The 14,568-nt window shown below is 48.9% G+C and overlaps 3 protein-coding genes across 3 annotated transcripts; 2 read left to right on the forward strand and 1 right to left on the reverse strand.

Moving 5' to 3' along the window:
* Positions 1–2,237: 2,237 nt before the first annotated feature.
* On the forward strand, positions 2,238–4,028 carry YALI1_D27547g (uncharacterized protein; the record flags this gene model as incomplete). The annotated part of the gene is made up of 1 exon (XM_503125.3): positions 2,238–4,028. One exon carries the CDS (start codon positions 2,238–2,240, stop codon positions 4,026–4,028), a length of 1,791 nt encoding a protein of 596 aa, XP_503125.3.
* A 123-nt stretch (positions 4,029–4,151) lies between these two features.
* YALI1_D27599g (uncharacterized protein) lies at positions 4,152–8,561 on the reverse strand (the record flags this gene model as incomplete). Its single annotated transcript, XM_503126.4, has 3 exons — positions 4,152–7,429; positions 7,670–7,726; positions 8,048–8,561. The coding sequence occupies 3 exons, from the start codon at positions 8,559–8,561 to the stop codon at positions 4,152–4,154; spliced, it is 3,849 nt and encodes a 1,282-aa protein (XP_503126.4).
* Positions 8,562–11,301: 2,740 nt separating this feature from the next.
* On the forward strand, positions 11,302–14,541 carry YALI1_D27637g (uncharacterized protein; the record flags this gene model as incomplete). Its single annotated transcript, XM_503129.3, has 1 exon — positions 11,302–14,541. The coding sequence occupies one exon, from the start codon at positions 11,302–11,304 to the stop codon at positions 14,539–14,541; it is 3,240 nt and encodes a 1,079-aa protein (XP_503129.3).
* Positions 14,542–14,568: the final 27 nt, after the last annotated feature.

Raw genomic sequence — 14,568 nt, forward strand, 5'->3', positions numbered from 1 at the left:
GGCAGGCAAAATCAATTGATAGTGCCACCAACATTTTAATCCCCGTTATCGACTTTTTTTCCCCCAATTGTCTCCCAATGATCAGCTTTTGCCTCTCTGAAAAACCGCCCACAATACAAACTGCCAAAACAGAGTTGGCGCTTGATTAGCCCTATTCTCAAAAAATATGCCCCTGCGTAGAAAATAAAACAAAACGTGTTGCCGTCCATGGTGGTCGTTACGTAAGCAGTGACGGCGTGGAACTTTGCCGTGAGAACATCTGAGTCGTCTCGCGTGATTTGAATGAAATTACCGGAGTGGTTGCCATTTCCAAATACCCTGTTTCGTTTGAACAGTCTGGACCTGTCTCTAGGGGCGGGGCGGTCCATCCATAACATGTGATCTACTTGTAGTCTCAAAATGATAGCTGTCACATTAATTATGGAAGATAATATCGTTTATGGTGACAGACAAAAGACGATCTTCTTGGAACACTGCTGTCTCAATAGGGGTGTCTGAATAGGGGAATAACTCTCCTATTTCAAGATTCATAACGTTGACAGAAGCGGGTCTTGTATCGGTCGTTAGGAGAATCAAACGGGCAGTTTCCAGAAAAACGTCAATGGGCAGTTGTATCGATTGTCGTGTTTTATTTCAAATTGACACATGGTTTTCAGACTCCAAAGTGCAATATAATGCTTCTGATACTGTATGATGAGATTGAATATACTCGACATGGTGGTTAAACGGTGCTGGTTACTTGTATCTGCATTGTATGGAAGCAAAAAGTTGTCCATATGAATCACTACAAGTAAGTAGATCCCCAACATGGGTCAAATAGGTGGTGCTTGGAAGACTTGGTCACTACCTGGATGCTGCACCGTAAACTGCCATCAAGTCTGTTCTTGGTGGAGACATGTACAAACAAGTTATATCGAGCAAAAAAGTTATATCGAGCGAACAAGTTATATCAAGCGAACAAGTTATATCGAGCGAACCAATTATCATCAAGTGTTTTGATGTAACCAGTCCATCAAGTGTTTTTGTCAGTCTTACTTGATTTTCGCCGAGATCCTACTTGTTATCACAATGACGTCCTGCCAATCTTGAATCGATCCCACTTTTCTATTCCATCCGCAATAACCCCCCATTTAATAGTCTTCTTGAAACGGCAACTGCTCGTATTCGCGTCCACCCCGCACAGGCTATCATAGCCAACCGACTGTACTGAGCTGGGCTGAACTGGACGGATACTAGGCGGCGGTTGTAGTGGAGAAGTTTTGGCAAGGAACTTCAGAGTGTGCGCGCGTGTGTGTGTACGGGGTGACTCCAAAAGTGATGGCATAATGTCAAGTGAACAGATTACTCATAGCAGTCATACAGCGATTGAACTCATCTCCACTTATCACCAACGTTAGCCGTCGTCTAATTAGCGCTCCATGGGTGAGTAGTCCACGACCCACCAGAGTAGTATTTAGAGGCATTTTGGTCGCAAATAGAAGCTAGAAGAAGCACCGAGAAGCCATTCCAACGTGGACCATTTTTCGCGTAATTTCTTTGCGATTTTACCTCGATTTATTCGCACAATCCCCACCCCCCATTTTCTCCAGCATTTTCCTTCCCGTTCCCCCGCACCTCCCTCCTCCCACTTTATCCCTCACTTATAGCTCATGTCAAAAGCGGGTCGTTGCACTTGCTGCAAAATAAAGTTGGGATCGTACCGTAGCGCAGTGCATCAACGTGAGCTGACCAGATCAGACGACAGAGGAGGCGGCGGACAAACGATACTCACGCCCTCCAGCGACGACCGCCGGCGCTTATAACAAGCATTTTGCACCCGACACAAACCCACGTTGCGCTCAAACCAAACCAAACGCAAACGCAAACGCAACCACAGCCACACCCAACCAGCCAGTGTGCAGTATCATCACGACTTTGGTACAGTACAAGTACGACACGACCGAAACAACGACAGCTAGACGGCCTATACGAAAGGAACGAGAAGCAACGGAACCAAACAGAAGAAAAGAAGATCTCTTGTTCCATCTGTGTTGGCATCTATCGCACCTGTCACTTGTGTCGCCAAAGACATCGTAGTTAGTGCAGTGTTCAGTGTTCAGTGTTCAGTGTTCAGTGTACAGGCTGCTCTTGAACTGCTCCACGGCTTGCACTGCGACAAGTGAGAAACGATAAACCACTGGACCGACTCTCTCTGTTAACAGAATCACAGCTTGCTCTACCTATCACCCACTCCAACCATGCTCGACCCAAGCACACGACTGCGCCAAGCAATCATCAACGACAACCTGGCGGTGGTCTCACGACTGGTGCGCCGGTTTCCAGACCTGCTGGAAAACATCGACCCCAAAAACGGCTGGTCCAGTCTCCATTACGCAGGATACTACGGCCACTACCTGATATGCACCTATCTGGTCTCCAAGGGTCATGATACGGTCGAAGTCAGTCTGGATTTTGAGCAGCGCACGCCTCTGCACTTGGCAGCGTCCAAAAACCACGAGCAAACGGTGCACTTCTTGGCTCAACAACAACAATTCTCTCTTCGTCGAGAAGAAGATGACGCCACCAACTCGACATCCAAAACAGGCACTTCTGTGTCCACCACAACCGTCTCAACCACACCATCCACACCGGAAATGACTTGGGACGGCGAAAACACTCTTGCAAGCATAAAGTCTCGTTCTCGAGCGAGCTCAGTTTTGTCCAACGGCTCAAACAAAATGAAGGCCAAGGTAGAGGAAACGAAAATGGAAACCGACGTATCCTTGGAGCGGGTACTCAACTGGAAGGACATCCGGCATCAAACTGCTCTCTTTGTGGCAGCTATGCACGGTCACAATCCCTGTGTGCAGCTACTCTTGGACTTTGGGGCGGACATTGACGTCACTGACGCCTCAGGAACTCGTCCCATACACATGGCCGCAGCATATGGGCATTTGAAGACGATCAAGACGCTGATTGATCGAGACGCTGATGTGGCAACCCCCAATCAGGATGGATGGACTCCACTGCAGTTTTGTGCATCCAAGGATATCGAGGACTACTTTCGAGCGCTGGTCGCAGAGAGAGCATCTCGACATCAGCAGCGGTTGGTGCAGCAGAAGGAGCGCGAGCAGCAACGAGAGCGGGAAAAATCCTTCACCACCTCTACAAGAACATTCTCCATGGACAGTACTGCCACCAGCATCAAACCAATGACCCCGTTGGTGGATGGTGGAAGCAACAATGGGGGATTCTCTTCCCCTCGCGTTTCCGTGGAGGAGTTTTCGCCCACGCACTTCCTATCTCCCAAGCAGACTCTGATGTCCAGATCGCCGTCCGTCTCGTCTGTTCATTCCGAAGAACTTCCATCGGACAATCGCCTGTCGTCAATTCCATTCTCTTCGGCATATCGACCTCGATCTCCACCTCCGGACTTTACCCAGCATCTGAATCTGCATTCCTCTCGAAGACGAGGCATGAGTACGGGCAGTAGTGCTCCAAACTCGCGTTCTTCATCTCCCGCATCGACCCAATCCTTCAGAAACTACGAAGAGGATAGTGGCAGTGAAAGAAGCACCTCTGGGAGCATCAACCGGGTCCCCAACTTCTCCAGAAAGGGCAGTTTGACCAACCCGTCTCCTGCAAGCTTTCAGAGTGCAAGATCGTCTGTATCCCCCTACACTTCCCCCTCAAAACCCGATCGGATAGGGTTGGGGTTTGTCAACGGGCTTGTAAACGGCGTCATGGACAGATCTCCAACTAAACAACGACGCCCTTCATTGCCTACGTTTACACGCCATCAACGCACCAACTCAGGAGGGTCTATGCCGCAGCCTTACCTTGGCAGAAACAGCACTTCTTCGACGAGACTTCCTTCATCTACTAGTGTGTCTACTCTGGGAAGTATTGTTTCAACGAGTTCAGAGGACTCTTCTGGCCATGAGATGCAAAAGGAGTTGAGTAATGCGTCTTCCACGACGGGTACCGGAGCGTTCAGACGACTGTTTCATTCTCGGTCCCAGATTCTCAGAGAGAAGGAGGGTGTCTGAGAGACTTAGCATTTTTATAGCCATTGGCGTAAATAGACAATTTATTTATTGAGTATTACTGTGGTGGACATTGACTATATGCTCGAGGGTATTAAATCAATGCATTAATAAATATCTCTTCATCTACCTTCTATAAGGAGAATCTCCATCATATGACCGCTCACTAATAGGAGTCAATTCAACATACCCAGGAATGGGAAGTCCAGATATCGGATCAAAAGGACCCTGCTGGTTAACAGGAGTGGTGACGATACTTCTCGCCTCCTCGGCTTCATCATTAATAAGTCCAAACAGGGTGGTTGTTCCTTCACGAGACTCAACCACATTATTGCTGGGTTCAGTGACGTGAATCACCTTTCGAGGCAGCTTTCTGTTGCTGTGGGACCGCTCCAGACGACTACTGTATCCTCTATCACTTCTCACTGGATCTTCTTCATCGTAGTAGATTTCCGAAACCGCATTAGCTTCATCCAGGAGGTCATCGTAGTACTCGTCGGAGTATCCTCCCCCTTCAAAATCGCCCTCGGGGTACCCAAATCCGTACTGATCATAATCTGTAAACCCTGTGTCGATCTCAAGCGGTTCCTGAAGCGCCTGCGTGCCGGAAACCGACCGAATGTGGCCTGTCTGACCGAAACTGGGGCTGGAAATATGACCAGTAGAATTGGGGTTGCTGAATTGACTCAGATTTCGTACGTGACTGGGGCTGCTCACGTGACTGAGGTTGCGAGCATGGCCAGGGCTTCCCACGTAGCTCGGATTGGACAGGTTTCGCACATGGCCTAGGGTTTCTCCAAGAGACGGAATCTCAAACCTGGATCTCATGGGAGAACTGCATCCAGACTGGGTGAGAGACTCAATCTCAGAAAGAGCATCTTCAACTTCCTGGTAGGCAAACGCTGTAGAGTCGTGCTCGTCGTCCTCGTAGTCCTGTTCGGTGATGGTATGGTTTAACGAAGAGTCGTGGGCAGACTCAAACGAAAAATCCTCTTCCTGAGCAGGAGGGAACTTGTACGAACGTCTCTTGTCACGCGACGACTGGCGGGAGTGAGATACAGACGGAGAAGAAGTTGACACTGCGTTCTGGTTGACATCAGGAGAAGTAATCGAGCCAAGTGACCTACTACTCAGATCACGAGCATGGCAACCATCTCTTGACTTTTCGCCTGAAAAATCAAGTTCAAGAGTCTCACTTGAGTCGGGGGGGAACTTGAACTGGGCAGGAGACAACTGCTGGGACTGTAACTTTTGACGCTGGAAAACAGGATCATCAGCAGTCACAGCAACAGGTCCAATTGAGTCAGCAGTAGTAGAGGTAGAATCATCCTTACTGTGGTAACTTGCTAATCGCTTGCTGTGTTTTCTTCCGTGGCTTCGTCCACCAATACTACCGTGACTATTATGACGCTCGTGGTTAGCAGGGGACGTGACAGAGGAAGCAGCGATGCCAGCAGGAGAATCATGGGCTGAGTCGGTACCCTGTTCAACGGAAGCACGTCTAGAACGAGTAATTCCACTAGAGTTGTCCTTCGAGTAGCTAGAACGTCTGCTACCACTCAAACCTCGTCCATGACTCTTTCCGCGTGAGATTCTAGATCCATGGTTGGTAAGACTGCTGGGAAGAATATCTCCAGGAGGAACCTCGTCTTTAGGCGATGACTGGTCCAGGAAAGCATTGCCTCCGTACAAATGAGCATCGTCTTCAATGCCTTCGTCATCGTACATATCGTCATCGTACCCGTCATAGTCATCATACTCTTCTTCACCATCACTCAAGTCATGGCTCGTAAACCGCTCAGGTTTCTTGTGTAGACGCACAGAAGAGTTTCTTCCAAAATCGTCGTCCTCAAAAGAAAAGGCAGAGTCGGAATCGTCTTCCAAAAGCCCACCAAATGAGTTGTCGCGATCCTGAGCCATTAGCTGCTTCGTGTATTGGGAGATGGACACATTATCAGGGATCGCGCTATCCGAAGTTATGTGTTCAACCACGTGCTCACCTTCGAGTTCCTGCTCAAAAGAAGTGTGGCCAGTGTTACTTGAACGCAACGAGTTTTGTCCTCGAGAAAGTGTGTCATGAGACAGTGTATCATGAGACTCGAAGTCGATAGAAGGACTTGGATCAACATTAGCTGACTGAGCTTTCACCGCTTCACTCGCTGATTCAGCAGCTTTTGTGTCTGCTGCCGCTCGAGCCTCGGCAATCCTCGTTGCCTCTGCTATCTTAGCTGATTCAGCAGCGTCGGAGATAGCTGTGAGGTCTGACTCCGCAATAATCTCACTGAGAACTCTACTGTTTCGTCGCGAGTCACGAGGGGGAACTTCCCATGTGTTTGTGTCTATTCCAATGGCCGAATGGCGTCGAGAAGCAACCTTGCTGTCGCGTCTGGAAGGGACAGAAGGGAGTTCTCGTGAGAAAGAACTCCGAGGCTGAATAACAGACGGAGAGTCGTTGGAAAACGAGGCCCTAGAAGGAGAATCTCGGGCCAATGATACATGCGAGGGAGAGTCGCGAGAGGGAAACGTGAACGAAGCACGACTAGGGGAGTCACGAGAAGAAGGAGAATCGCGTACAAGAGAGTCTCGGGACATGTCTCCTCCCATCAGAATGTTGAGACCCACGCCAGACGACTTTTTAACCACTCGCAGCGACTCGACGGGCTGATCAGGAATCTCCAGTGGATTAGTGATGACTGCAGACTTTGATTTCGTATGTTTGCGAGTCACTTGAGGCTCTGTAGCTGTGATAACTGGAGACTCCATCACCACCGAAGTCTTGGAACTTCCAGGACTGGTTCCCCATTCGCACTTTCGGGTTGCGTAAATGACACCAGTTTCGGGGTCACGAGAAGAGCTGATGATATCATGTGACACCGGCGTGGGATGGAGTTCTCGAGAGTTGTCGAAGCCGTCGTGGCTTGACGTGGGTGTGAAAGTAGGCGTAAAGACGTTATCTCTTGAAGAAAAGTCTCGTGCTGAATATTCCCTGGAAGTGCGAGATTCGTAGATTCCAGCGTCTTCGTATACATCGGCAATGTTGATGAAATCGTCCTTGCTGCTCCTTCTTTTAATCAAGTTGATGGGGTTTAGTTTCTTCAGATTTGGAGAAAGCGAAGACTTCTTCTCTTCCAGCGCAGCGGTGAAGTCAGCTCGTCTGACATCGAAGGAACGTCTAAGATCAGCAGACAGCCGCCGAGGACGAACTTGATGCGAGGATGTTTTGCTGAGGTTGGGAGTGCCCGTGCTGCTCAGATTAGGAGTGTATGACTTTGTCTGGCTGAGATTATTGAGCGAGGTGTGGGACTTGGTTTGTTTAAGATTGATGCTCGTGGTGGGATTTTGTAGCGGGTCTAAGTCTGACATGGCGTTGGGGTGATACGAGTGGCGATTATAAGAGGGGGATTCTGTGTTAGTTGCAAGACGGAAGTGATTGACAGAAGCGACCAATTGGTGGCCACAATGGTTCTATCCATTGAACAGGTACAATAACATAAGAACCTTGGGCGGTGAATAGCAACAGCGACTGAGATTGGTAGTGCAATGCTGTTGGTGCTCAATATTGCTCCCTTGAGCCTTCCAGACATCTTGACCATGTTGCTTATAGGTCCCCTCTGACCCTCTCCATCTCATTTCTTGATACTTACTCAAAGCAGGTTTACTGGTCTGCGGGGACAATTGGGGGAAGGTGTCTCCGTATGTTTCTGTGTTAGTATATCATTGTTGTAGGCTTTTACCGAGAGCGAACGTCCAACTGAATGATCTACATCATGGGAATGGTTCCGTAGGACCTGTAGATCTTCAATTGTAGCTGTCAAATGTTGGATCAGGGACTCGTAGCAATTCAAGGCGTTCGCTGCACATAACAAGTACTGTCAACAGCAACATGGAGTCGGAGATCACACGTCTTCACTAGGTTGAAGCCGTATGGAGACCGCTCTCTATTCGAGTCCCGGTCACAAGTATTTGGTTCTTCTGCTTGTTATCCGACCCTGATCTTCTGGCAGTCACTTCCGTGTACTTACTCCTCTGCGGCTCTGTCTTTGGTGTCTTTGGCGTGCTAGCCTGCATCACCGGCGTGACAGGATATCTCTCTGGCAGAATCGGCGTTCGGGTGTGTGTCTGCGGTTTCTGTTGCTTTTCTGCGTCAATGATCATCGAAGAGTACTGTTGACCGGCAGATTGCGTCTTTCTGTGACCCTTTTCTTCGATTCGTGGCGTGGTCGGGTAGTGGTTGGCCAGAGCCTTCTTGACCACATTGCTGCTGAACACCGAGCCGAACGGACTACCGCTCTTAGTTGGCGATCGCTGGGGACTCGAGCTCTTGACGGGGCTCTTTGGAGGACTGCTGGTGGACATTCGACGCAACACTGAGCTCATGGAGAGCCTGCCGGGGGACTTGGGCGGACTCTTGTCGGGTGATCTGCTGCCTGGAGACATGAGCATGGCCGGAGAAGAGGGCGTGACCGAGCCACTCTTCGACTTGGGCGACTCGGACCCGCCGGCCGACTGACTGCGGCGATGGAGCAGCGATTTCATGGTGTCGGTGGAGGTGTAGAGTGGAGTTTCGCAAGCCGTATAGAGATTATCAATGCAAGGTATATTTAGATATGCAAGGTTGCGAAGTTAGTACTAACCGGTGGAACCGGGCTAGTCTGGTGCTATACAAGAGCTAGAGATACAAGGGGGGTGACTTCTAGAATCGCCATGACGAGGAGAATCCAAATATCTACTTTATAATTCCATTTTCTCAGTCGCCATGACTCCACTCATAACCCCAAGCGAAAACCCTCATGAGGAACCACAGCACGGAACGTAATCTGCAAATTGACAGCCATACAGGCCCCTGAGCTAATTAAAAACAGAACCATCGCACTCCCCGCAATGTCAGCTTTCGAACGGTGCCAGAGACTTCCCATTTTGGTCCCGCACGAGCATCCGAGACTTGCTCCCAAAAAAAACCCTAACGGTCCTGCGCATACAGGCCATGTAGGTACCCGAGGTTTGCGCTGAAGAAATTATGAGGTCCCGGCGGACATTGGGTAACGACGGGTGGAGAAGGGTCCATGTCACGCGAAATGTCACGTGTATGTCACGTGCTTTTTTTGCCTCCGCGCCTTGTACCGCTACACTCGGCCCTTGGAAAACTCCTTTCTGGAAATTTGACTTGCTGGGCTGGTTCATTTAGCCCGAAAATAGAAAGGGACGGTTGGTTCGAGACCGGATCGAAAGGGTTAGGGCTGGAAAATGAGAATTTTTGTTTCTTGGTTGGGATTGACATGTTTGGGACGTGCATTTGCGGACGAGTGGTGCAATGTGGCCAAGGTCAAAGTCGCGGCCACTGTGAGCAATTACTTAACCATACTTGTTACATGCTTGTTTTTTTTTTTTTTTGCATACATTATTTAATTATAACTTTCCGTGAAAGAATAACCTTTTGAAATGAATGTACGCTTACACGAATATTACTAATTATTCTCGGCTAATTATTAAAGTTACTGTAAGGAATTCGACATGATGAAGAATGGGGTGGAAAAGCAGGGCAAAAGGTATACTTATATAAAACACATTGAAAGACTGAAAAGGACAAACGGGGCATCTTTTTACGGTGTCACGTTGATTACTTTTTATTTGGGTATTTTTCGATATTTTCCGGTATTTTCCGGTGCTTTTGTGGGCTAGAAGGTTTTTCATCTGCAGCTAAATGGAAATATGAAATTAATTTGAAATTAAATTATATTAATTTGAACTTGCCAAGCTCTCGACAGCAGGAAACAAGTGATTGAACAGTCTTCATTACGACGCTAGGAATGGACAACCCCTACGAGTTGGAAAGGTTCAGGTATGCATCGTTATCATTGATATGCCCATCACCACAAGTGACAGCTTCTGAACTGGCGACATGAGCGATGGTGCTGAGTGACAAAACACCACTGGCTAAATCTACTCCCAAATATGTATCGTTACTATACTATAAGTGACTGTATTCCAAGACTGCTTTGGGCCAGGCTTGGACAGTTGTTCAGGCTTTCAATGCATCATCTAGCTCATTCTATTCTTTCCTTTCAGATTGAAGTGGAAGATGCTCTTCAAGGTGCTCTTGAGAAGTAGCAACTCGGTCGAGCTTTGAACTAGCGAACCACACTTGAAAACATCTTAAAAGTGTAGGTGAGTTGCTCGAATCGATCTTTCTGTTATTCCACCGTTTCTCGTTTGCCAAGTTCACCAACTGGTGCCATCTCCAAAGAGGCTAGCACTATCAACATCTAAAGTACGGCAACATCTGGTCTTGGTTCACGAACTTCTTTCTAAAGCTATCCTAATCATAATATCCATGTACGGACAATAGCCAAGGGTTAGTCATAGTCCAAGGTGATTTCCCCGGTATTGATTGAAGGATTATTGGTGATATTATTGATGTTAGAATCAGATACTCACGCCTTGAAAAAATAGTACAGTGTATTAAATAAATTTTAAAAAAAGGTACAAGTACTTTCGTTAAATTCCTTTTTATTTCTACTCCCTCTCCGAACAAAACCCCCCAATACTGCCCTCATAAACAATCAAAAAAAACAGCAAAATAATCTCCTCGTCGAGGCGAATCTAACGACATAAAAAACTCCACAATCCACCCAATAATTCTTCATCATGAAGACACCTTTATCAAACGGCACTGTTGGCTGCTGCACACTCAACCGAAAACAACGTGTTGCCAAAAGTTAAAGTTGTGAGTCGAGCCCCAAGTTAAAGTTGTGAGTCGAGCCCCCGGTCGTCAATTTATATGTTTTTCTAAATTGAAATATCGGTGCTGACGTCAGCAGCATCACGTGACCATGACATACACTCAGAACTCCTTAGATCCCGTTCCACCCATGGTCTTTGAAACGATGGACTTGTGGGTATCGTGCTCGTACTGTGTGTAGCACGGATAACCCCACAGTTGACCCACTTGAGAAAAAAGGTTTTCTAGATATCGTTTTAGACGACAGATGCATAACAGAAGGGAGGCGTAATTTCACCAATTGAGAGCCGATCTGGCCAATTGAACCGACACATGTATTCTGTAAGTCTCCAGCTGTGCATAAATACCACTCACTAACCTATCTCTTCTTTACTCCACATTCTAGCCTATACTGTGGATGCCGTTGTCAGGCACTGATTATGCACTCAACCCCAACCCTCAACTCTAACTCTATATGCCCTGGGCAGGAGGAGTGTTTCCTGGTTTCATCAGTTGCAACTCACTCCCCTTCTCCACTTACCCGCCTGTCTGCACACCATGTATTCGCACTTCAACAACGAGCCTGTGGCGAAGCGGGTGAACAACCTGTTTACCGACCGACTTCGCCAGTTCACCAGCGACGGCGAATACCGGTCTCTCAACCTGCCAGCTTTCTACGAGCGAGAACGACTGGATGGCAAGAACCATGTGGCGATTGAAACGTATGCCGTTTCAGATCTACGACGGCCACTGTTCAAAGACGCCCTCAAAGAGGCAGATGGCCACTGGAAACCAGCAAAGAAGGGCTCCGAGTACGGACCTTCCTGGGCCACTCACTGGTTCAAGATCCAGGTCTGTGTGCCCCCAGAGTGGAAGAAGAACTACTACAAAAAGGGCGACCTGGTGGTGTTCAATTGGAATCTCAACTGTGAGGGTCTCGTGTTCAGCGAGTCTGGAGAAGCTCTTATTGGTTTATCCGGCGAGGAACGACGAGAATGGCCCATTCCCGACAACTGGTTCGACGGAAAGTGCCATACCTTTTACATTGAGGCCAGTTGCAATGGCATGTTCGGCAACGCAACGGGATCTTCCATCCAGCCCCCCAGCGACAACAGATATTTCAGACTGGACTCTGCAGACCTCGTTGTCATCAACTCCGAGGCCCGACATCTCTTTGTGGATTTTTGGATTATCGGAGATGCGGCCCGGGAGTTCCCAGGGGATTCGTGGCAACGTGGAAAGGCACTAGATGTCGCTAACAAGATCATGGATGCCTTTGATCCTGAAAACCCAGATGAGAGTATCGCCGAGGGCCGAAAACTTGCCAAGGAATACCTCGGAGATACTACAAAGGCCTACAAGCAACAGCTACCATTCGCTGATGGCCTAGTTTACGCACTCGGTAACTGCCACATCGATACCGCGTGGCTATGGCCCTTTGCTGAGACTCGTCGAAAGGCAGGTCGATCTTGGGCTTCTCAACTTGAGCTCATCGACAAGTACCCCGAGTACGTGTTTGTGGCTTCCCAGGCCCAGCAGTTCAAGTGGCTCAAGGAAGACTACCCCGACTTGTTTGCCAAGATTCAAAAGCAGGCTAAGAAGGGCCGCTTCCTTCCTGTCGGAGGCGCCTGGACCGAGTGTGACACTAACCTGCCCTCTGGAGAGTCTCTCCTGCGCCAGTTCTTGCTTGGTCAGCGATTCTTCCTCGAACACTTTGGCTCCCTTTCTGACACTTTCTGGCTGCCTGACACTTTCGGATACTCTGCTCAGGTTCCTCAGCTGTGTCGATTGGCTGGCATGGACCGTTTCTTGACCCAGAAGTTGTCCTGGAATAACATCAACTCGTTCCCCAATTCAACATTTAATTGGGTGGCTCTGGATGGCTCGCAGGTGCTCTGTCACATGCCACCCAACAACACCTACACTTCTATGGCCAACTTTGGTGACGTCTCACGAACTCAGAAACAGAACAAGAATCTTGACACCACTCGAAACTCCCTCATGCTCTATGGCCACGGAGACGGAGGAGGAGGCCCCACTGCTGAGATGCTGGAGAAGCTGCGTCGATGCCGAGGTGTGTCCAACACCGTCGGGGAGCTTCCTCCTGTAATCCAGGGACAATCTGTGACCGACTTCTACAATGAGCTTCTTGATCAGACTAACAACGGCAAGGATCTCGTAACCTGGGTCGGGGAGCTGTACTTTGAGTTCCACCGTGGTACCTACACCAGTCAAGCCCAGACTAAAAAGGGTAACCGAGTGTCGGAGAACCTGCTACACGATGTCGAGTTGTTGGCCACTCTGGCCAGTATTCGAGACTCATCTTACAAGTACCCCTTTGCACAGCTTGAGTCTCTCTGGGAGGATGTGTGTCTTTGCCAGTTCCATGATGTTCTTCCTGGATCATGCATTGAGATGGTCTACAAGGATGTTAAAAAGATCCATGGACGGGTTATTGATACTGCTTCCCACCTCATTGATAAAGCCGCTTCTGCCTTGGGTCTTTCTGGTCACCCTTCCAAGGACTCCTTCGACTGCACTCCTGTTGCTCTCAACACCATGCCTTGGTCGCGAACCGAGGTCGTCGCTGTTCCCCAGCCACATTGGGATGCCACCGTGGAGCTTGCTGAGGGTGTCGAGATCCAAGAAGACTCTGGCAATGCCCTCGTCATGATGTCTGAATCTGGACCTGTTGTCACCACTCAATCTGTAGACTTGTTCAAGTCTGAAGACGCCTACATCCTTGAGAATAGCCAGGTCAAGGTGACGATTTGCAAGGATGATGGTACCCTCACCAGCATTTACGACAAAGAGAATGACCGTCGGGTCCTGTCTGGAACAGGTAACCGACTGGTATTGTTCGACGACCAGCCGTTGTCGTGGCAGGCTTGGGACACGGAGGTGTTTTCTCTTGGTAAGAAGCAGTACATTGGTGCCGAGAATGTGACTCGTCATTCCATCGTCTCTTCTGGCCCTCTGCGATCAACTGTCGCCTTCACTTACGAATTCAACAAATCTGTTGTCACAACCGAGATTTCTCTCGACGCTAACTCGCCTCTGGTAACTTTTAACACCCGTGCCGACTGGCATGAAACTTGCAAGTTTCTAAAGGTGGAATTTCCTGTGGACGTCCACAGTGAGTCTGCTTCGTACGAGTCTCAGTTTGGTGTTGTTAAGCGCCCCACTCATTACAACACCTCTTGGGACGTGGCCAAGTTTGAGGTATGCTGCCACAAGTTTGCGGATCTGTCCGAACTCGACTACGGCGTGTCCATCTTGAATGACTGCAAGTATGGATTCGCCACCCATGGTAATCTCATGCGACTGTCGCTGCTGCGGGCCCCTAAGGCTCCCGACGCTCATGCTGATATGGGTCATCATGAGTTCAAGTACGGAGTCCTTGCTCACAAGGGACCCCTTGGTGCTACAACTGTTCGGGCCGCTTACAACTTCAACAACCCTCTTCGGGTCAAGTATGTGGGTCTCTCTGAAGTTTCCACCAAGCAGGCCTTTTCTCTCAAAGGCCCTGCGAATCTGGTGCTCAGCCAGGTTAAGAGGGCCGAAGTTGACCGATCTAAGAAGTCCACCAATGTCATCTTGCGAGTTTACGAGGCTCTCGGAGGCCGAACTCGAGGCAAACTCGTTATCGACTTGCCCAACGTGGTGTCTGTGACCAAGACCTGTGCTCTGGAGTACTCCAAGGAGAAACAGGTTGTTGCCAAGAGCGAGGGTGTCACTTCTGTAGACATTTCTCTACGTGCTTTTGAGGTTGCCACCTACAAGGTTGAGTTGGCTTAGTTATATATATCTACCGAATTATGTTAA

The sequence above is a fragment of the Yarrowia lipolytica genome, chromosome 1D (assembly GCF_001761485.1).
Source record: "Yarrowia lipolytica chromosome 1D, complete sequence".
Taxonomy (NCBI): Eukaryota; Fungi; Ascomycota; class Dipodascomycetes; order Dipodascales; genus Yarrowia; species Yarrowia lipolytica.